This window comes from Lithobates pipiens, unplaced genomic scaffold, assembly GCF_037356315.1.
Source record: "Lithobates pipiens isolate NorthernLeopardFrog02 unplaced genomic scaffold, aLitPip1_a1.2 Scaffold_18, whole genome shotgun sequence".
Classification (NCBI taxonomy): Eukaryota; Metazoa; Chordata; class Amphibia; order Anura; family Ranidae; genus Lithobates; species Lithobates pipiens.
Genome location: NW_027507758.1, coordinates 270,001,605 through 270,024,534, shown reverse-complemented (window position 1 = coordinate 270,024,534; position 22,930 = coordinate 270,001,605). Strand labels below are relative to the sequence as shown.

The window sequence follows — 22,930 nt, the reverse complement described above, 5'->3', positions numbered from 1 at the left end:
TGGTGCTCTGAAAAAAGCTGCATGCATTTTTCAAAAAAAGCATACTGCATTCTTACACACTTTTAATCCGTTTTGTGGTGCTTTTTGGTTTCCTGACTCCCAGCATGCACCTGTGAAACATGGACACGTGCGCCCCCCCCCCCCCCCCTGTAAATATGGAGTCATGTGATCGCTGGAAGACACTGATGTTAAAACAGGTAGACATTTTTTTTGTTTGTTTTTTTTTTTGCACGGGCACTAGGATGCAGCTTTTTATCTGACCGAGGGGATTATATAAAGACGGGATAGTGGCTTAACAACCACTTTACGGTATTTTCCATAATGTGTATGCATGCATAGGTACTTCATGCACATAAAATGTATGCCGCAAATGGACAAAGTCTGTACAGTTCTGTAGATCTTTCTTTGTAAGATAAAAGGAAAAGGAAAGGTTTACATACTGCTACAGTCTAAGGTTATCTACAGATAAAATAAAATGTTCTCCCAGACACAGCATTAATGTGGTTGTAAACCCTTACAGACCACTTTTTGCTACAGGTAAGCCAAAAAAAGCCCCGTACACACGACCGGACTTTTCAACATCCAAAGTCTGATGGAATGATTCCGGCAGACTATTCGATCGTGTGTGGGCTGCAACGGACTTTTGATTCGCAAAAGTCTGACAGACTTTAGAAATGGAACATGCTTCAAATTTTTCCGCCAGAACTCTGCCGGACCCAGTTCCTACCGAAAAATTTGCTCGTGTGTGTGCTATTCCGGACTAAAACCGACGGTAGGGCAGCTATTGGCTATGAACTTCCTTATTCGAGTCCAGTCGTACGTCATCACGTTCGAATCCGTCGGAGTTTGGCGTGATTGTGTGTGGCCAAGTCCGCTCATTCGAAAAGTCCGTCAGAACTCTGTCGGAACTCTGTCAGAACTCCGTCGAAAGTCTGCCGGACTTAAGTCCTGTCATGTGTACGCGGCATAAGGCTTACCTGTAGCTACCCCACACGGTTTAGGAGATATCCCCCGTATTTGCTTGTGCTGACGTCTTTGGCACATGCGCACTGACAAAAACGGAAGCATCGGCACATATGTGCCATTGTTTCAGTGAGAGTGTAGTTACTGTGTGCATGTGCGGGAGTGACGTCATCATGGCTCCGGCCAATCACAGCGCCGGAGCCGCGATACCCAGAAGTAATGTCGCCGGCCGGTGCGTGTATGGGCACTGCAGCGAGGGCTTTGATCTCAGGTGACTATTACATAATGAACTAGTATGCTATGCATACTAGCTCATTATGCCTTTGTCTTGCAGGTGTTAGTTTTGTTTTTTTAAAGTGGGTTTACAACCACTTTAACCTAACCTATTTCAGTATAAACATTCATGGCTGTGCAAAATGAAGGCTCAAATAACCTTAAAAAAAAAATAAAAAAATAAAAATCCTCAGAAACATTTGGAAATACACAAGTGGATTGGGGCTCTGTGCATTATAAAAAGTCAAAAATAAAATTAAAAATCGACTTACTTCCCACAAGTCATATATCTCCTTCTTCAGGTCTTCAGGTAGCAGGTGAGATAAATGCTTCATAGCATCCTTAAGAAACATACCACAAAATTAGATATTGCTTACGTACAACAGTCATGCCATATATTTCCCTGGAAGAGCATAAATCTGTTGTGCGTGCCTTTTTTTAAACAGGTAAGTGTTATTAATCACCTTATGCAAAAAGAAAAACATTTTGCGGCCCATACAGTTTGGTTAAATTAATTTGTAAAAGCAGTATAAAGATCCTAGCTTGGAGAGATAAATACAAATAACAATTTTCCATATATTTAGTAAAATAAATAAATCTCTAGGAATGGTCACCAGTTTTGTGTGTCAACCCCAGGTAGGAGGGGCAATATTAAAGTATAACTAAAAGGAAAAACTTTTTTTTTTTTTTAGTTGTGGTTTAAGTGTAGAGGGATTAGATCAGGGCTCAAAATTTCAAGTCATGAGCTACTATCCAGGCCTTAACAGTTATTCACCACCTGTGCCCATCAATACAGCCCCACCTGTGCAGAGGAAGAGTTGAGCTGGCAGATCATCAGAGAGCGGGGATTTCCCACGTAACAGCTTTCATTTGAATTGCTGTGTTCCCAGTGCTGCTCACATCACATACAGCCCAGCCTCCTCACCTGGGGCCTCCCGGCACTGGACTTGCCTCCTCACCCACATTTGATAGACAGAAGACCGGTCCAGTGCCGGGAGGCCCCAGACGAGGAGGCCAGGCTGTATGAAGCAGCGCTGGGAACCCAGCAATTTAAATAAAAGCTGTTACAGTGGGCAATCCTCGCTCTGTGATGATCGGCCAGCTTGACTCTTCCTCTCTTCCCCTGGCTGGGAGAACGGCTCTCGTTCAACCCCACCTGCCGGCGGTGCTCACCCACCCCTCCACCGTGGCAGCCTATGCTCGCCAGCCCTCATTTTCCACTTGCAATATGCAAGTGGAAAATTTGAGGGTTGGATTTGTTTACTTGTCTGTTTTTATTACACTCGCTGCCCCTGTTGAGGAGATTTACCCCCTCCATTTGTTCTGTTTACCATTATGACAGTCTCCAGCTCTCTGCTCAGGGAGCTCTGAGAACCAAGCGATTGGTGGTGTTACATCACTCGGTTTTCAGTGTTTGAGCCAGCAGGGGACCGATGCTGCATCCACCTAGGCAAGTATTATTGGGGGGGGGGGGGAAACAACCCTCCATACTTCTCTTAATAATCGACAGCGCTAGATGTGCTGTAAGCGTTACGGTGTAGGAGGATATACGATTCCTAGATAAACTCAAGAGCCCATATATTAATATAGGCTTTATTGCTAGCAAAACTTTTACCAATTCATTGCTGAAACCACGTTATAAAACTTTCCAAACAAATTGGTTATTTTCAATGTACCTATTTTTCTGACAATAAAGTGTCTGTTTCCAGTAATAAGCTGTCACATGTAATAGCATTGTGCAGCTCTGCAAATTATAGACACATGTAAAATAAAAAAGCATTACCTGTGCGAGATGTATTTTTAAATGAAAGGGTTTTGCTTTTGCAAAATGCCATACCTGGCAAAGTAGAGGTTTGCTCTCTGGTCATTTCCAGCTACTAAGTGGAAATAAAATTACCACATAGTCTGAGAAATTCAGTTTTTGCTAGCTGTGTTCAAGACAAAAGTAATATTCAGTACCTTATGTCCCTATTATCAAGATTCCCCATATTGCAGAGCATCTGCTATGTTCTGGAAATGCTGCCTGCCCAGAAGCATCAGCTTCTAAACAATAGCACTTTGCAACTTCTGAAAATCAGCGACATGCTAAAAAGCCTTGCCCCAGGCCTAGCGCTATCCATTTAGATGGGACACACAATGAAAATACTTTATAGAAGCAGTTATGTAAAGTGCTTTGCCGTTTGCTACAAGTTTACGCATCTTGGTTGATGAAGCAATTTGAGCGGTGGTCAGAATACACTGTAGGCTTCATTGATCAGGACAAAGCACCATAAGTACACAGAAAACAGTGTGCATTAACACCGATTCCATGGACACGATATGGTCATACATGTGACTTGTTCTTCCTCTATGCTGGTGCTTGGGTGAACCCATTTTAAAAGAGGTTGTAAACCTCAGACATGAAATATGCACAAAACGTATTACTCTATAGTGTGTGCTTGTCACTTCTGACAATTTTTCCTGACACCAGACAAAAAGGTGACAAAGCTTTTTGTCTGGTGTCAGATCTAAAGCACACAGCCTGTAATCGAGAGCCCTTAGCTTTGTTCCTGTGTGCAGGTGGTGTATTTATCAACCTCTAATCAGCTCTCAGAGCTCTCCTCCCTGAGCTTTGCAGTGTGTATTTTTAGCTCTCCATTCCCTTTTTTCCCCTGACAGCTCAGACAAGCTTTATAAATTCTGCACTTTGAATCGCTGCAGAGAAGAGAAGACTGCAGATAAACAGTTACAACTCATGTAGGATAATTTGTTTCATCTTGGTGTATCACCTGAGGCCAGTCGAGAGAGAGAGAGAGAGAGAGAGATATCGAGAGAGAGAGAGAGAGAGAGAGATATCGAGAGAGAGAGAGAGAGAGAGATATCGAGAGAGAGAGAGAGAGAGAGAGAGAGATATCGAGAGAGAGAGAGAGAGAGAGAGAGAGATATCGAGAGAGAGAGAGAGAGAGAGAGAGAGATATCGAGAGAGAGAGAGAGAGAGAGAGAGAGATATCGAGAGAGAGAGAGAGAGAGAGAGAGATATCGAGAGAGAGAGAGAGAGAGATATCGAGAGAGAGAGAGAGAGAGAGAGATATCGAGAGAGAGAGAGAGAGAGAGAGAGAGAGATATCGAGAGAGAGAGAGAGAGAGAGAGATATCTCGAGAGAGAGAGAGAGATATCTCGAGAGAGAGAGAGATATCTCGAGAGAGAGAGAGATATCTCGAGAGAGAGAGAGATATCTCGAGAGAGAGAGAGATATCTCGAGAGAGAGAGAGATATCTCGAGAGAGAGAGAGATATCTCGAGAGAGAGAGAGATATCTCGAGAGAGAGAGAGATATCTCGAGAGAGAGAGAGATATCGAGAGAGAGAGAGAGAGAGAGATATCGAGAGAGAGAGAGAGAGAGAGAGAGAGATATCGAGAGAGAGAGAGAGAGAGAGATATCGAGAGAGAGAGAGAGAGAGAGAGAGATATCGAGAGAGAGAGAGAGAGAGATATCGAGAGAGAGAGAGAGAGAGAGAGATATCGAGAGAGAGAGAGAGAGAGAGAGATATCGAGAGAGAGAGAGAGAGAGAGAGAGATATCGAGAGAGAGAGAGAGAGAGAGAGAGATATCGAGAGAGAGAGAGAGAGAGAGAGAGATATCGAGAGAGAGAGAGAGAGAGAGAGAGATATCGAGAGAGAGAGAGAGAGAGAGATATCGAGAGAGAGAGAGAGAGAGAGAGAGAGATATCGAGAGATAGATATCGAGAGATATCGAGAGATAGATATCGAGAGATATCGAGAGATAGATATCGAGAGAGAGAGAGAGAGATAGATATCGAGAGAGAGAGAGAGAGAGAGAGATATCGAGAGAGAGAGAGAGAGAGATATCTCGAGAGAGAGAGAGATATCTCGAGAGAGAGATATCGAGAGAGAGAGAGAGAGAGAGAGAGAGATATCGAGAGAGAGAGAGAGAGAGATAGATATCGAGAGAGAGAGAGAGAGAGAGAGATATCGAGAGAGAGAGAGAGAGAGAGAGAGAGAGAGAGAGAGAGAGAGATATCGAGAGAGAGAGAGAGAGAGAGAGAGAGAGAGATATCGAGAGAGAGAGAGAGAGAGAGAGAGATATCGAGAGAGAGAGAGAGAGAGAGAGAGATATCGAGAGAGAGAGAGAGAGAGAGAGAGATATCGAGAGAGAGAGAGAGAGAGAGAGAGATATCGAGAGAGAGAGAGAGAGATATCGAGAGAGAGAGAGAGAGATATCGAGAGAGAGAGAGAGAGATATCGAGAGAGAGAGAGAGAGATATCGAGAGAGAGAGAGAGAGATATCGAGAGAGAGAGAGAGAGATATCGAGAGAGAGAGAGAGAGATATCGAGAGAGAGAGAGAGAGATATCGAGAGAGAGAGAGAGAGATATCGAGAGAGAGAGAGAGAGAGAGATATCGAGAGAGAGAGAGAGAGAGAGATATCGAGAGAGATATCGAGAGAGATATCGAGAGAGATATATCGAGAGAGATATATCGAGAGAGATATATCGAGAGAGATATATCGAGAGAGATATATCGAGAGAGATATATCGAGAGAGATATATCGAGAGAGAGATATCGAGAGAGAGATATCGAGAGAGAGATATCGAGAGAGAGAGAGATATCGAGAGAGAGAGAGATATCGAGAGAGAGAGAGATATCGAGAGAGAGAGAGATATCGAGAGAGAGAGAGATATCGAGAGAGAGAGAGATATCGAGAGAGAGAGAGATATCGAGAGAGAGAGAGATATCGAGAGAGAGAGAGATATCGAGAGAGAGAGAGATATCGAGAGAGAGAGAGATATCGAGAGAGAGAGAGATATCGAGAGAGAGAGAGATATCGAGAGAGAGAGAGATATCGAGAGAGAGAGAGATATCGAGAGAGAGAGAGATATCGAGAGAGAGAGAGATATCGAGAGAGAGAGATATCGAGAGAGAGAGATATCGAGAGAGAGATCGAGAGATCGAGAGATCGAGAGATCGAGAGATCGAGAGATCGAGAGATCGAGAGAGAGAGAGAGAGAGAGAGATCGAGATCGAGAGATCTACAAGTTAACAACCAGTTAAACTGTGCTTTTGCCAAGACAGTAGATTATTCAGACGCTCAATTGTGGACATCTTCAAAAAGACATAGGCCTATGATATATCTGGCAAACAACGTATTTTTCACTTTCATGTGTGCAATTGAATGCAATTTCTTGTCAATTTTGTTTAAGTTTTTGATAATTACAAACAGAGGTATAATTAACAAACATAGGTACAGTCAATGGTAGCAGTAGTAGAAATCACATACTAGAAAACAGTATTGAACTTGAGTTCCAATATATTAAAAATTAACTTAACCACTTCCCGATGTACATCGACAGAATGGCACGGGCAGGCATATTGGCGTACAGGTACGTCCAATATTCGATGCCGCCCTGCCATCGGGAGCGCGCCCCCGGCGGCGCGCTCCCGCGCTGGTCGGGACCCCCGTGAGTCCGGTCGCAGGACCCGCGGACTCGATCGCCGCGGGCATCCCCGCGATCGTCTCACGGAGCGGCCGAATAGAGCAAATGCTGTGTAAACAACATTTGTCTATTCTGCCTAGCAACTAGTGACGCTGATCTCTGCTCCATGTGATTGGAGCAGAGATCAGTGTACACTAAATGAAAGCCCAACCCCCCCAAAGTTAGTAACACTCCCCTAGGAACACTTAACCCCTACACTGCCACCCACTGGTTAACCCCTTCACTGCCAGTGTCATTTACACAGGAATCACTGCATTTATATAGCAGTGATTACTGTATAAATGACAATGGTCCCAAAAATGTGTCAAAAATGTCCGATGTGTCTGCCATAATGTCGCAGTCACAATAAAAATCGCTGATCACCGCCATTACTAGTAAAAAAAAATAATAATAAAAAATTATTAATAAAAATGCTATAAAACTATCCCTATTTTGTAAACGCTATAACTTTTGCGCAAACCAATCAATAATCGCTTATTGTGATTTTTTTTACCAAAAATATGTAGAAGAATACGTATCAGCCTAAACTGAGGAAAAAAAAATGTTTTTTTATATATTTTTGGGGGATATTTATTATAACAAAAAGTAAAAAATAATGCGTTTTTTTCAAAATTGTCGCTCTATTTTTGTTTATAGCGCAAAAAATAAAAACCGCAGGGGTGATCAAATACCACCAAAAGAAAGCTCTATTTGTGGGAAAAAAAGGACGTCAATTTTGTTTGGGAGCCACGTCGCACGACCGCGCAATTGTCAGTTAAAGCGACGCAGTGCCGAATCGCAAAAAGTGGTCTGGTCTTTGACCAGCAAATTGGTCCGGTCTGAAAGTGGTTAACCTATGTAGATGAAGATCTAGTATCTCTCTTAAAATTATGCTTTGTCTTGAAAATGAACGAATACAAACCAGATAAAACATGTATATATAATAATATAGTCATAAGGGATGAGAGGGGGGAGGAAGAAAGTGAGTCACCCATGGACTCCATATTTTCTCAAAATTTATAGATGTTATCATTGGATATGGCTTGTTTTTGAAGGAATCATAGCTTGGTTTATTCTAAGTTTCAGAAACCATTAATGATGGGGGGTTTCCAAGCTTTGGCAATTGTTTGCTTTGTGGCTGTGGTAATTTGTAGTAGGAGTTTGAATTGGGTGTGGGAGATAGAGGTCAGTTTTAGGTTTAGAAGTGCAATTGTAGGGTCAGGATTGATAGATTTTTTTTTAATAATGTTGGGAACATGAGAAAACATCTTTCCAAAAATCTTTTGTAACTGGGACAATCCCAAAATATATGGAAATGTCATCCTAATTCATCACAGCCACAAAAGCAAAACTGAGAATATTTGGGGAACATATTTCGCAATTCTGAGAGGGACCAGATACCAGTGCGTGAGTACCTTATAAGTGAAGAGGATTTTGTTTCCCAGACTTTAGCCCACATGGTTGCTTCCAAATGACATCCAAGGTCTCTTCCCCCATTTTACAAAAGATAATGGTAGCTCTGCCAATAGGTGAAGTAATAAGATGATTGTATATTATTGCTATGAGTCCCTTTGAGTGGGGGGGGTTTAACATTTGCAAATGATTTAAAAATGTATAGGGCTTAAAAAAAAAAAAAAAAAAAAAAATAAATTCATCTGCAGAAAATGAAAAAATTTTGAATGGGGAAGTTTATGACTTTCACATAGTTCAGGAAATGTTTTCAAAATGAGGTAGTTGACAACAATAGCTCACAGAGTTGAGTTACGTTAGAGGAGATCCATTCTTTAAAAGATTTAGGAGATGAACATGCAGAGTAGAAAAGTGGGTTTCTAATAAATGATAAAAGGGGTACATGTGGAGGAGACTGTAGTCCATTGACTAATTTAAATGTATCCCAGGTAGCAACTGTATGTTTAGTTAGCTTATTTTTACGATCAGAGGGATTAGACCATATTAGGTTTCTTATGGAAAGTGGGTCGCAGTCAATTGACTGTAGCGCTACTCAAAGCGGAATTTCGAACAAAAAATAAAATAAAAACAATATAATTGCTGCGGACATTCTGACACTGACACTTTTTGGGACCAGTGACACTAACACAATAAAATATGCACCCTCACTATATGAATGACACTGGCAGGGAAGGGGTAAACATCAGGGTTGAGCAAAGTGTTAACTGTATGCCTAGCCAGTGTTTTACAATACTGTGAGAGATGCTTTTACTAGGGAAAGAGATGGAATTTATGCCAAGCAGGGACACAAATCCCACCCCTTCCCTCCTGTCAGAATGGCAATCTGCCTTGTGAACATAGGCAGATTGCAGTTTTGTCTCTCTGTCCAATGATTGGTGGGTGCTGGAGGACATCGGATACCGTGCACCTGGAAATCAGCTTCTGCTGTGTGTAATCACAGCGGAAGTGAGCCGTCGGCATGCCCCCTACCCGGAGGAGTCGGATCATATATAAAAACTGCTATAAGGCAGACCTTAAGTGGTTAGCAATACACATCTGCACCAGTGTCACGACTAGTGAAAACTCACCTTTTCTTTCCTGTGTTTATCTTCTTTGGAAACATTGTCAGCTGGAGCTATGTCACCCACAATGCTCTCAGCCATGTCATGCACAAGAGCAAGTCGTATACACCTAAATAAAACAAATATGTCTCAACAAAAGCAAAGTTCACACTTTAAAAAATAAAAAAAAATACAAGAACAAAAAGTTTGTGGAGATGTGAAATTTAGACCTATATGAGCTTTACGGACATCCTATTCCAAAACCATTAATATGGAGTTGTGTCTCTCTCTCTCAGTGGTACTTATTGTTAGGTCCATTCTTACTCTTTGGTGTGGCAGGCTGCTTATTTGTTTGGTTTCTTCCACCCTCCTTCTGCAAACACTATCAGTACATGATGAATAGCATTCGGGTGGTCTCCTGAAGAGGTCATTATTTGACAGAATGTGTAGGGGCATGGACGCAGCTTGGTGAGGTCATTAAGTATAGCGGTCTTTACCCATTTTGTTGAAAGCCAGCTGGAGTAATAGGATGCATTTATCCCATTAAGCTTATGTGAATGCTTTGAACCTTTGCAATAAAAATTAATACACAGTTTTACACTATTGTGGGCATATTTATTTTTATGCATATGCGTGGGCACATTTTGGATCAGAATCGACTATTTTAGTGCTGGAGAGGAGACGAACGAGCTGGTGCATAAACACATGCTTACTATGACCACTTGATTACAGAGGGTCATGGAGCTTGGGAAAGCCTTTATTCACTTGGGAAACTGGTGGCACATCGCACAGTGGAAGTGCATGAAACAGTGAAGCATGGTGAAATAGAAGTTACATACCTTACAGTACATTGGACTTTTTTGTGGCGTTTTGGGACTTTTCACACACAGAGATGCATAACTGTTGGATTTAAAGTGGTTTTAAAGGCGGAAAGGTTTTTTACCTCAATGCATTCTATGCAACCTTCTGGGCGCAGCAGCGCCCCTTAGCCTCTCTTTATACTTACCTGGGCCCCATCTCGACCACTGATGTGCACGAGAGCCTGGGCTCTCCGGGGACTGTCCATCATTGGCTGAGACGTCAGCAGGCGCCATTGGCTCCCACTGCTGTCAGAGCCAGTGAGCCAATGATGAGAGTGCAGAGCTGAGGCTGTGTGTGAATGGTGCAGAAAATCTGTAAGGTGAGCTTACACTGGACCTCCTCCCCATCTCCCCGCTCCCACTTGTTAGACATTTTAGGGATAAAATAAAAACATTTTTTTCTCTGAATTTCTACATGGAATAAGCCACATGATGTAGAGCTAAAATAAGGGCACAATTACTTCAGCTATTTCCAAACTTTGAATGAATCACCTATCCTTGAACATTCCAAACAAACTGTTTGAAAAGCTGTGCCATAAGGGCCAACAGACCAGCAAGCTCTGTCCCTTAAATGAATGGAAGGGGCACTGTACCCGTTATAAAAGGATATGAAGACAAATCATTTGAATGATTTTCCAGAGGGAATCGCACATCTCTAAACAAAATCTATCAAGGAAGTTTTACGAGGTGTTAATCCAACTGGAATAGTTAAATAAATAGTTAATAAGGTTGTCCAACGTCTCTTTTAAAAGGCAACTATCAGAAAAACAAACTGGTTCCACTAAGACCTTTATATCTGTCTATTTTTAAAAGTATACGGGAGAAAAAAAAAAAAAAAAAAAGTGTTCAAGATATACATCATATTCCATCCCATAGATATAGTCATATTTCAGTATCTACTGGTGCAGTAGTAATTCTGTCTAAAATGAAAATATAATTTTTTACAACAGTTTACCTGTAAAATCCTTTTCTTTTGAAGTACATTACGGGACACAGAGCCATAGTAATTACTATGTGGGTTGTAGGCCACCTTCAGGCACGCCCTAAATGGGAAGTTTCCTCCCTATATAACCCCTCCCATACTGGGAGTACCTCAGTTTTGTAGCAAAGCAATACAAGTGTATACTAGGAGGGCGGGACCTCTGTGTCCCATGATCTACTTTAAAAGAAAAGGATTTTACAGGTAAGCGGTTATAAAAATCCTATTCACGTCCATCACGAACCAAAGTGCCATAGTAATTACTATGTGGGATGTTCCATAGCAATGCCAACTGAGGGGAGGGAGACAACAAAAGTTGGTTACCACGAGAGCAGAGGACTTATACTGCTTAGCCTGCAGTACACTGTGCCCAAAGGTGACAGCCTTGTGTCTTTACAGCCACCTGATAGAATCTGGTAAATGTCTGGATTGAAGACCAAGTTGCGGCCTTGCAGATTTGAGCCATGGAGGCTTGGCGATGCACTACCCACAAAGCACTAACAGCCCTAGAGGAGTGCACTTTGATTTGAGAGGGGTGCAATCTACCTCTTTAAAACCATAAGCTTGAACGATTACTTGTCGAATCCATTTAGAAATAGCTTCTATGCTGCCTGTCCTCTTTTAGGACCTTCAGGCAACACGAATCAAAACATCAGTTTTCTGAATCTAAGCAGTGGCCTTTAAGAAGACCTTGACTGCTCTCGCCACATCAAGAGAATGTAGTGATTTTTTCTTCCATAGAACAGGGTCCTGGAAAAAAAAATGAAAGTAGACTATCTGGGTTTAGAAAAAACCTGATACTACCTTTGGTAAAAAGGTTAGGATGACGCAATACTACCTTATCCTTGAATAATAATAACAACAATGGCTCTTTACAAGTAAGAGCAGCCAACTCCGATACCCTTCTTGCAGAAGATAAGATTACCAGAAAAATTAGTTTCCTTGTCAAAAAGGAATAAAGGGAATATGTTGTATCGGCTCAAAAAAGTCTGTTTTTGTAATGCCGATAGAACTAAATTCAAGTCCCAAGGGTTCAGGGGTGACCTAACCGGAGGATTAAGCCGTGTTACTCCCTGAATAAGGGTCCTTTCACACGGGGCGGATCAGTTCTGATCCGCCCCGTGGATGTCCGTTTGCTCAGCGGGGATCACTCCGCCGATCCCCGCTGAGCAGGGAGATGACAGGTCTGTCTCCGCACACTGTGCAGGGACGGACCTGTCACAGCGCCGCTCTCCCCTATGGGAGATCGGATGACGACGGACCGCAGTGCCCGTCGTCATCCGATCCGATCCGCAGACGGATGGAAAAATAGCTTTTTCCTCCGTCACACTTTTTCGGATCGGAGCGGGTCGGATGTCAGCGGACATGTCACCGCTGACATCCGACGCTCCATAGAGCTCTATGGAGCACCCGTTCAGGTCCGCCTGAAAAACTGACAGGCGGGCCTGAACGGGACGTTAGTGTGAAAGGGGCCTAAAGCTACCAACCAGAGAATTAAGCAAGTGGTCATTGAAATAATACAGATAAGGCCGAGACCTGTCCTCTGAAAAGTACTCAAGGCCAGCTTTATTTCTAAGCCCATCTGTAGAAGGTTAAGGATTCTACTTCTGACCTACTTTCTGGGGTGCCAACCCCTGGTTTCATACCAGGAGACATATGCTTTCCAGACTCCATAATATACGTTTATGGAGGCCGGCTTCCTTGCATTAACCAAGGTAGATACCACTGAACCTGACAGCCCACGCTTCTTCATAATGTGGGTCTCAATAGCCAAACTGTTAAATTTAGCGCTTGAAAAGGTAAGATGGAATATCGGACCTTGCTAGAGTATGGGACCCCTAACGCCATCCTTATGATCTATGCATACCAAGATCTTCTGGACCACGCTGGGGCCACAAGAACCACTGACCTCCCTTCCTGCCTGATCCTGAGAAGAAGTCGCGGATGCAGGCAGAAAGGAGGGAATGCATAAATCAGTAAAAACTGATTCCACGGAAAAACCAAGGAACCTCTTCCGCATGCTAGCGGATCCTTTGTTCTTAACACAAGTTGTCAACCTCTTTGTTGAACCTGGATGCAAATGGATATATGTCTGGGATCCCCCATCTTCGACCTATTGTCAGAAAGATATCGGGGTGAAAGAACCATTCTCCCGGGAACTGCTGGCGACTCAAATAGACCACCTGCCCATTTTCTATTCCTAGAATGAAAAACTGCCGATAGGCAAGGTACATGGTTTTCTGCCCAAGAAAGGATATGAGTCACCTCTCTCTGGGCCACACAACTTCTTGTGCCCCCTTGGTGATTGAGATAGGACACTGCTGAGGCATTGTTAGATTGGATTCTGACAGGACAGCTCCGTAAACTAAACATCCAGGCCCTCACGGCCAAGCTCTCTGCCCAAATCTCAAGGTCATTTTCTGATCTGGACCACATTTCTTGGACAGTTGCCTCTTCCAAGATTGCTCCCCAACCTAAAAAAGGTTGGCGTATGCCGTTACCACTTTCCAGGTAACTGGTAGGAAGGATTTTCAGGTTTTGCAGATTTTTGGTTATCAACCACAAACTGAGGCTCCGGCACACCTTTGGAGTCAGACACATTGGGAAATCTAAAGCTTGGACCTTCTTGTTCCAAGCCAATAGTATACCGTTTTGCAGTAGCCTCGAATGACACTGAGCATAAGGAACGACCTCAACTAAAGCGACCATCTTTCCCAACAACCTTATGCAAAGCCGAATCAAAGGATTCTTTTTTGCTTGACCACCTGAATCAGTTCCTTTATGGTGCTGATCTTTCTCTAGGTTGAGAACCCAACCTAGGTATCCTAGGTAGTTGACTGTGGTGACCATACTTTGGTCTAAGCGGGCTACTGACTGGTCTACCAAGAGCAGCTAGTCTATGTAAGCTATAATGGTTATACCATGGGCCCTTAATCTGGCTAGAAGAGGGGCCAGGACCTTTGTAAACATTCAAGGTGCAAATAGCTAGACCAAAAAGCAGAGCTACAAACTGAAAATGAAGATTTTCTACCTTAAAAAGTAAATATTTCTTGCGAGCGGGAAAATAGGCCCATGGAGGTATGCATCCTTGATATCGATTGACGTCAAAAGTTCTCCTCCTTGTAGGATGGAGACAACTGGTTGGGATTGACTCCATGCAAAAAAAAGAGGGGATATTCAGGAACCAGTTAAAAATAAATAAATAAATAAATAAATAAATAAATAAATAAAAAGGAAGAAGGAAGTGGTTTGAATAAAACTCCAACCCCTGCTCTTTCATGGGGACCATCATGACCACTTTTCGCCAAAAGATGGTCCAATGCTAGGAGGAGAGACTTCTTTTTCACTGGATCTTTAGGAACGTCTGATCCGAGAAAAAAAAAAAAAAAAAAGGAGACGGGAACTCTTGAAACTCCAGTTTGTACCCTAGAGTTACCGAAGAAGCCACCCATCTGTCTCGACACTTTCTGCCAGACCCTTGAAAACTACAGAAGACTTCCCAACTGAGCAAGCGGGGGCGTCCCCTCATAAGGAGGGCTTTAGCATTTTTTTTCCCCTGGGGTTGACCCTGAAGATTATCTCTTGAACTTAACGGCAGAAGCAGTCTTGACTGCCTGGAGGATGATGCCCCCGGCACTGGAGAAGCAATTTGTATGAGCGGAGAAAAACCCTCGCTTCCCTGGAGTCCAATAGTAACCCCAGGTACTCCAGACACCGAGTTGGTACCACCACCGACTTCTTTAGGTTCAACAGCCACCCAAATGCTTGCAGGGACTGCAAGGTGATCGCCACATCCTCCTAATTCTGAGGCGGAAGAAGCTCTCAGGAGGAGATCGTCTAGGTAACCCACGATCGCGATTCCGTGCTGTCTCAACAACGCCAACACTGGAGCCAGTACTTTGGTAAAGACTCGGGGGGCTGATGCCAGGCCAAAAGGAAGAGCCACAAACTGGTAGTGGGCTTCCCCAACTGCCAAATGCAGAAACTTGTGATGCCGAAGGGGTATGTGCAAGTAGGCATCCTGAATGTCCAAAGATGCTAGGAAGTTCCCTTGATGGAGTGCAGCGACTACTGAGCGAACTGATTCCATTCTGAACCTCTGCACTTTTACAAAGTGATTTAGGGCTTAGGTCCAATATTGGAGGTACCCCTTCCTTCTTGGGAACCACAAACAGATTGGAGTAGAACCCCTGGAAGTGTTCCGATTCCAGAACCGGTACAAGCACCCCCTGATTCAGCAGGTCCCTCACCGCCCCCAACAGGGCCTCTCGGCGAACCGGGGACACGGGTATGCTGGAGGGAAAGAATCTGTTTGGCGACCAAGAGAAACTATTTTGTAACCTGTGGAAATCAGATCGCAGACCCATTGGTCTGATAACCGGGAGGTCTAACGGACTGCAAACTCCCGGGTGGGGGCAAACCTTCATGCGGTAGCACTTTTGTTCACAGGCTTGTGGTTCCAGGGACGCTTCTGACCGTCCGTGGGCATCCTGTCGGGCTGGGGTCGTTTTGCTGAAGCACCGGGCGGACGAAAAAGCCGCTTGTGATCGGAAAAGGAGGGCCCTTGCATGCGGCATGGCTCCTTAGCCTTTCTGGCCTGTGGGAGTAGTGTACTCTTACCACCCGTGGCATTTTTAATAATGTCATCCAACGAGGATCCAAAGAGCCGTTCGCCAAGGAAGGGAAGATCCGTCAGGGCTTTCTTGGATGCCTGGTCAGCAGACCAGCATTTCAGCCAAATGAGGTGCCTCAGCACCACAGCTGACACTGAGGCCCTGGATAGCAGAGGGAGAGTATCCAGGGCCACATCACAAACGAACTTAAGGCCATGCACTAGTTGGTCTGCTAGTTCCACGCAGACAGGAGAGGCATTCTGCTCTCCCAATTCGCGGTGCAAAAGTTTTGCCCACTCAGTTAGTGTCTGCGACACCAGTGCGGATGCCAGTAGAGGTCGCACAGCTGACCCCACAACCGTAAACAAGGAACAAGCCACTGCTGGTTAACTACTTGCCGACGCCTTCCGCATATATACCTGTAGGTCGGTCTGTGTATTTGGTACTGCGGGCACGTGCCCAGCGGACTCGCTACCTCCCAGCCACACGTGATCGCGATTTAGAATGGCAGAACGGGGATCTGCCTATGTAAACAGGGAGAGGGAGAGAGGGAGAGAGGGAGAGAGGGAGAGAGGGAGAGAGGGAGAGAGGGAGAGAGGGAGAGAGGGAGAGAGGGAGAGAGGGAGAGAGGGAGAGAGGGAGAGAGGGAGAGAGGGAGAGAGGGAGAGAGGGAGAGGGAGAGAGGGAGAGGGAGAGAGGGAGAGGGACAGGGAGAGGGACAGGGAGAGGGACAGGGAGAGGGACAGGGAGAGGGACAGGGAGATCTACAAGTTAACAACCAGTTAAACTGTGCTTTTGCCAAGACAGTAGATCATTCAGACGCTCAATTGTGGGCATCTTCAAAAAGACATAGGCCTATGATATATCTGGCAAACAACGTATTTTTCACTTTCATGTGTGCAATTTCTTGTCAATTTTGTTTAAGTTTTTGATAATTACAAACAGAGGTATAATTAACAAACATAGGTACAGTCAATGGAGAGAGGGGCTAGATCCCTCCCCTTAAAGTGGGAAACGCCTCCCTAGGGAACACTTAACCCCTTGATTGACCCCTGATGATGATTGACCCCTATGCTGCCAGTGCCATTTGTAAAGTGATCAGTGCAGTTTTATAGCACTGATCATTGTATTGGTGTCACTGGTCACCAAAAAAAAGTGTCACTTGGGGTCAGATTTGGCCACCGCAATGTTGCAGTCCTGCTAAAAATTGCTGATCCCCACCATTACTAGTAAATAAATAGTCCCTACATTTTGTAGATGCTATAAAACTTTGCGCAAACTAATCAATATATGCTTATTGTGATTTTCTTTTACCAAAAATATGTATATACATGTTGGCCTAGACTGTTCTAATATTTTTTTTTTTCAAAATTGGCAGTCTTTTTTTTTGTTTATAGAGCAATAAATTTAAAATCATGGTTTACAACCGTGATCAAATACCACCAAAAGAAAGCTCTATTTGCGGGAAAAAAGGGACATCAAATTTGTTTAGGTACACACACTAGACCGTTTTTTTAAAGTAATTAGGCAGCTCCGGGGGTCTCTTCACTCCACTCTCTCCGGTTTCTTTTGCCGGGCTCCTCTGCTATCTTCTGCTCGTGTTGGCCCTGTCTTCTCCGTCGTCTTCTTCTGATGTTGACACAACGCTCTCTCCCGCTGTAATGCCATGTGCGCGGTGCGCAACGACTTATATAAGCATGGGGCATGGTCACCGGGTGAAGTCCGGTGGCGGTGACATCATAAGGGGTGGCTATATAAGTCGTAGCGCACATGGCATTACAGCAGAGAGAGTGTCGTGTCAACATAGAAAGAAGACCGGAGGGAAGAAGATGACGGAGGAGACTGGGCCAAAAAAGCTGCAAAAGAGCAGAAGATAGCAAAGGAGCCTGGCAGAAGACACCGGAAAGTGGGGAGAGAAGAGGCCTGAGAGAGTGGAGAAGTCGGAAGAGACACCCGGGCTGCCTAATAAAATAACTTTAAAAACCTGTCTAGTGTGTTTTTTTTTACACCTTTTCCCCCCCCAGGTGAATGGGTAGGGGTACGATGTACCCCATACTCATTCACATAGGGTGGGAGGCTGGGATCTGGGGCCCCCTTATTAAAAGGCCAGGGTTTTTTTCGGGAAGAGGCCCTTGTCCTCATCAACATGGGGACCGCAATGCACCCTCCACTCCAAAGCACCCGCCCCCCCATGTTGAGGGCATGCGGCCTGGTACGGTTCAGGCGGGGGGCCTTGCTCATCTCCACCCCATTTCCTGATCGGCCGGGCTGCATGCTCGGATAAGGGTCTGGTAAGGATATGGGGGGGGGGTCCCCCCCACACTGTTTTTTTTAGCGTAGGGGGTTCCCCTTAAAATCCACAGCAGACCGAAAGGCCTGGAATGCTCTTGGAGGGGAACCCATGCCGGTTTTTTATTTAAAATTTGGCCTGGAGTTCCCCCTCAAGATCAGAGCAGAAGTCGCATGCCAAAGTTGGATCAGGCAACTTTGATCCGACCTCAACGATATTCAAGGGGCTGAAGTAGGATCAAAGTTGGACCAAAGTAGAACAGGGAGCATTTTAAAAGTCGGACTGACTTGTGTCGGACCGGTTAAGACGGCTCCCATAGGGAAACATTGATTTTCACACGTCATACGACATGAGCTCCCAATGTCGGAGTGTTTGTCGCACCAGTGTAAACCTGGCCTAATGGGAGTGGTTTCATAATTTTTGAATCAGCTGTGCACCTGCAAAGCTCTAATAATGAAAATTGCAGGGTCTACATCCCTTTAGCTGTAATTTCCTATTGGGAGTATCTCACCAAAAATGAAATGTTTGTTGCAGCAGATGCCTGACTTGTATCCTAGTGCAAATGTCATCAGTACTTCTCTAAGCAATGCAGATCGAACAGGGATGGCAGGGTGCATTTTACTGCACGGTCAGCTTTAAATATGTATTGATACAATAACATACCTGTCTCTATTTAATGTCTTGTCCTCTGTTAACATTGCCATAACTGCCATCCTATACATATGATCTGAGACACTTTCTGGCTTCTTCACTTGGCTGTATACCCATCCTGTCCTTGGTATTCGCTGCAGAAAAAAAATAAAACAGAAAAAAAAAAAACACTTAGTCAGCAATAAATTGGTAAGAAAAAGTGGGACATGGTCATGATAAAGGCGTTTGGAAAAGAGAGAAGAGAGAGAAGAGAGAGAGAGAGAGAGAGAAAAGGCATAGCCTTTGATGTCACTTTCGTCTTCTTACTTCTTTGGGCTTAAAGGGGTTGTAAAGGTTTGGTTTTTTTCACGTTTATGCAAGTCTATGCATTAAGGTGGAAAAAACACCAGGCTGTCACGGGCCCCCCAGCCCCCCGTTTTACTTACCTGAGCCAGTTCACCTGCTCTGCGCGTCCACGCCGTCCTCATATCCACGAGTCTCAGATTTGTTTGGATAGATTTATAGCAGTGCAGCCATTGGCTCCTGCTGCTATCGAACCCAATGACGCAGCCGCCGGGGGGGCGGGACCGAGGCATACACTCTGTGTCTATGGACGCAGAGTGTATGAGACGGGACCATGCCCGCATGGTAACCCCCTCAGGAGAGAGCTTCCCAGAGAGGGTTAGCTATTGCGGGGAGGAGCCGAGAGCTGACGTGGGTCCTCAGAACACTCTGTGCAAAACGAGCTGCACGGTGGAGGCAAGTATGACATGTTTGTTATTGAAAAAAAAAAAAATGACCTTTTACAACCCCTTTAATGTGCTGCTAGAAAGAAGTCACGTGTATGGGTCAATCGTCTGCGATTAGGGCATTCCCACCCCCGCAACCATTTGTATGCATACAGGGAGTGAAATACCTGACCACAGATGATGGGCTCACTTAGGGGACAGCTTCCTGCCAGGCTCAGACACATGTGGCTTCAGATCCAAATACAGCCAACCTCATCACTATTGGTCAGTGTCCTGGCAGTGCCTGTGCAGTAGAGCCCCACTGACTTCTATACCAAGAATTGCACATCAAGATGTAAACAAAGGGTGGGGGTTGTGTCAGGTGGATTGAAGCAAGAATGGGGGTGCTAGGCTAGGTCAGGGGACAATAGAGAAGTGCACCTTGTTACAAGGACAGAGCTGGGCTTTTACTAGAAGGGTGCTAATTGATCAGATCACATCCCCTGTCAGCTCACTTCATACTGAATGGCCTCCTGTGCTCATTATATAGAGCAGTACACAATTCTCTCATAGCCCCGAAGCTGGGGCAGTCTATACATACATGGCTCCGTCTGTTACCTTTAGCTGTCCTATAAACTTCATAAACTGTAAGAGACTCTTCCCTGCATGACTTCCAGAGGCGGCTGCAGCCATCACACCTGCTTTACGGCACACACTGCTGAAAAGACGCCGGGGATGTCCTCGTCATGTGACCAGAAGATGGGGGGAGGGGTGACACGTGACACATGCTGGAGAAGTGAGGGGAAGTCTGACTACAGTGTGTAGAAGGCGATGTGCTGGGGCTATTCTAATGAGAGCTATTCACTTATGTGCTGCATGGTGACAATGTGTGTGGGAGATGTACTGGGAGTAATGATGGGACTAGTGCATAGCTTCCAACTGTCCCTGATTTGGAGCAATGTCCCTCTGTCCCTCATTCCTCATCATCTGTCCCTCATTTTGGTCTGGTCTATATAGATGTATATACAATTAAATTTTTATCTATCAAAAAGTGTTTCCCTGTGCTAAACATTTCATCTGATTTCTAATTTGCTGCATTTGTAAATTCCAAAAGCCAATTTAAAGGAATATTAGTGGTAAAAAAAAACTCTTGTGGGTTTAACCAATCTTGATTTTTTTTTGTACAATTCTCCTTTAAGGGGGCGTGGCAAGGGGTGTGTCCTATACCTGCATACTTTTGCTGATAGGTGTCCCTCATTCCCATCTCATAAAGTTGGGAGGTATGCTAGTGGGGTGCACTGTGCCATCATCTGATAGGATAAGTGGGAGCAGTGTGACGTGATGAGGCAAAGGCATAAATAGAACCTTCAGAACCCCCCTCCCTTACATTGTGGTTCGCAGCATTACCTTTTACATCAGAGTCCCCCCTTACATCATGCTCTGTTGCATTCCCGTTTACATTAGAGCTCCCCTTACATCAGAGTTCCCCTTACATCATGCTCTGTTGCATTCCCGTTTACATTAGAGCTCCCCTTACATCAGACTCCATAATTCATTCCCCTTTACATCACAGTCCACAGAGTTCAGACTCCATAATTACCGACTCCATAATTCCCCTTTACATCAGACTCCATAATTCACTTTACATCACAGTCCACAGAGTTCTCCTTTACATCAGACTCCATAATTCACTTTACATCACAGTCCACAGAGTTCCCCTTTACATCAGACCCCATAATTCACTTTACATCACAGTCCACAGAGTTCCCCTTTACATCAGACCCCATAATTCACTTTACATCACAGTCCACAGAGTTCCCCTTTACATCAGACCCCATAATTCACTTTACATCACAGTCCACAGAGTTCCCCTTTACATCAGACCCCATAATTCACTTTACATCACAGTCCACAGAGTTCCCCTTTACATCAGACTCCATAATTCCCCTTTACATCAAACTCCATAATTCTCTTTACATCACAGTCCACAGAGTTCCCCTTTACATCAGACTCAATAATTCCCCTTTACATCACAGTCCACAGAGTTCCCCTTTACATCAGATGTCATAATTCCCCTTTGCATCACAATCCACAGAGTTACCCTTTACATCAGACTTCATCATTTCCCTTTACATCAGAGTTCCCCTTACATCGGACTCTATAATTCACTTTACATCACAGTCCACGGAGTTCCCCTTTACATCGCAGTCCACAGAGTTCCCCTTTACATCAGACCCCATAATTCACTTTACATCACAGTCCACAGAGTTCCCCTTTACATCAGACCCCATAATTCACTTTACATCACAGTCCACAGAGTTCCCCTTTACATCAGACCCCATAATTCACTTTACATCACAGTCCACAGAGTTCCCCTTTACATCAGACTCCATAATTCCCCTTTACATCAAACTCCATAATTCTCTTTACATCACAGTCCACAGAGTTCCCCTTTACATCAGACTCAATAATTCCCCTTTACATCACAGTCCACAGAGTTCCCCTTTACATCAGACTCAATAATTCCCCTTTACATCACAGTCCACAGAGTTCCCCTTTACATCAGATGTCATAATTCCCCTTTGCATCACAATCCACAGAGTTACCCTTTACATCAGACTTCATAATTTCCCTTTACATCAGAGTTCCCCTTACATCGGACTCCATAATTCACTTTACATCACAGTCCACGGAGTTCCCCTTTACATCGCAGTCCACAGAGTTCCCCTTTACATCAGACTCCATAATTTACTTTACATCACAGTCCACAGAGTTCCCCTTTACATCAGACTTCATAATTCCTCTTTGCATCACAGTCCACAAAGTTCCCCTTCACATCATACTTCATAATTCCCCTTTGCATCAGACTTCATAATTCCCCTTTGTATCACAGTCCACAGAGTTCCCCTTTACATCAGACACCAGAGTTCCCCTTTACATCATAGTTCACAAAGCTCTCCCTTACATCAGAGTCCAGAGAGTTCCCCCTTACTTCACAGTCTGTAGCATTCCCGGTTACATTAAAGCTCCCCTTTATATCAGACTGCAGAGTTCCCCTTTACATCATAGTCCACAAAGTTATCCCTTACATCAGTGTTCCACAGTGTAAGGGGGAACTCTGCAGACCCTGATGTAAAGGTGTTACCTGAATGGCCATAGCATTGAGAAGTACGGTATTTATACTGTCATTCGATGGATATAATTACATTGCAGTATTAATACAGATATTTTGTACACATCAGAGTAGATCCACTGAACTTTTTGCATGGGTGTGCAGTTACTTTTTAGTTACAGTGGACATTGTGTAATGTCTGTGTGTTGAAACTGGGAATGAAGTGGTTCATTGCCTGAGATCTGCATCTTGGGGGAGTTTTTTTTTAACTTTAATACACTATATGGCCTTTAAACTATGGACAGCAGGCCTACAGGAACCAGTGGGAGGACCTTTGGATAATTCAGTCCTCTCACTATGACCAGGGAAGGGAATGGAAGGGATTTTTTTTGGGGGGGGGGGGGGGTTGTCAGTGTGTTAGAAGCTGCTGTATGGAAGGGATTAGGACCATTGATAAAATATATAGGGAGAGAATAGGGTCATTTTAATAGCAGATTTTTT

At 44.3% G+C, this 22,930-nt stretch overlaps 1 protein-coding gene across 1 annotated transcript in view; it reads right to left on the bottom strand.

Annotated features, from left to right (window-relative positions):
- Positions 1-20,092, bottom strand: part of HDDC2 (HD domain containing 2) — a 46,008-nt gene extending 25,916 nt beyond the window's left edge. Inside the window, exons 1-4 of the mRNA XM_077486946.1 lie at positions 19,936-20,092; positions 18,623-18,744; positions 9,245-9,347; positions 1,509-1,577 (exon numbers count right to left, since the gene is read on the bottom strand). Coding sequence (XP_077343072.1) covers positions 1,509-1,577; positions 9,245-9,347; positions 18,623-18,744; positions 19,936-20,010 — 369 coding nt within the window. The 5' untranslated portion in view covers positions 20,011-20,092. The remainder of the gene's footprint in view (positions 1-1,508; positions 1,578-9,244; positions 9,348-18,622; positions 18,745-19,935) is intronic.
- Positions 20,093-22,930: the final 2,838 nt, after the last annotated feature.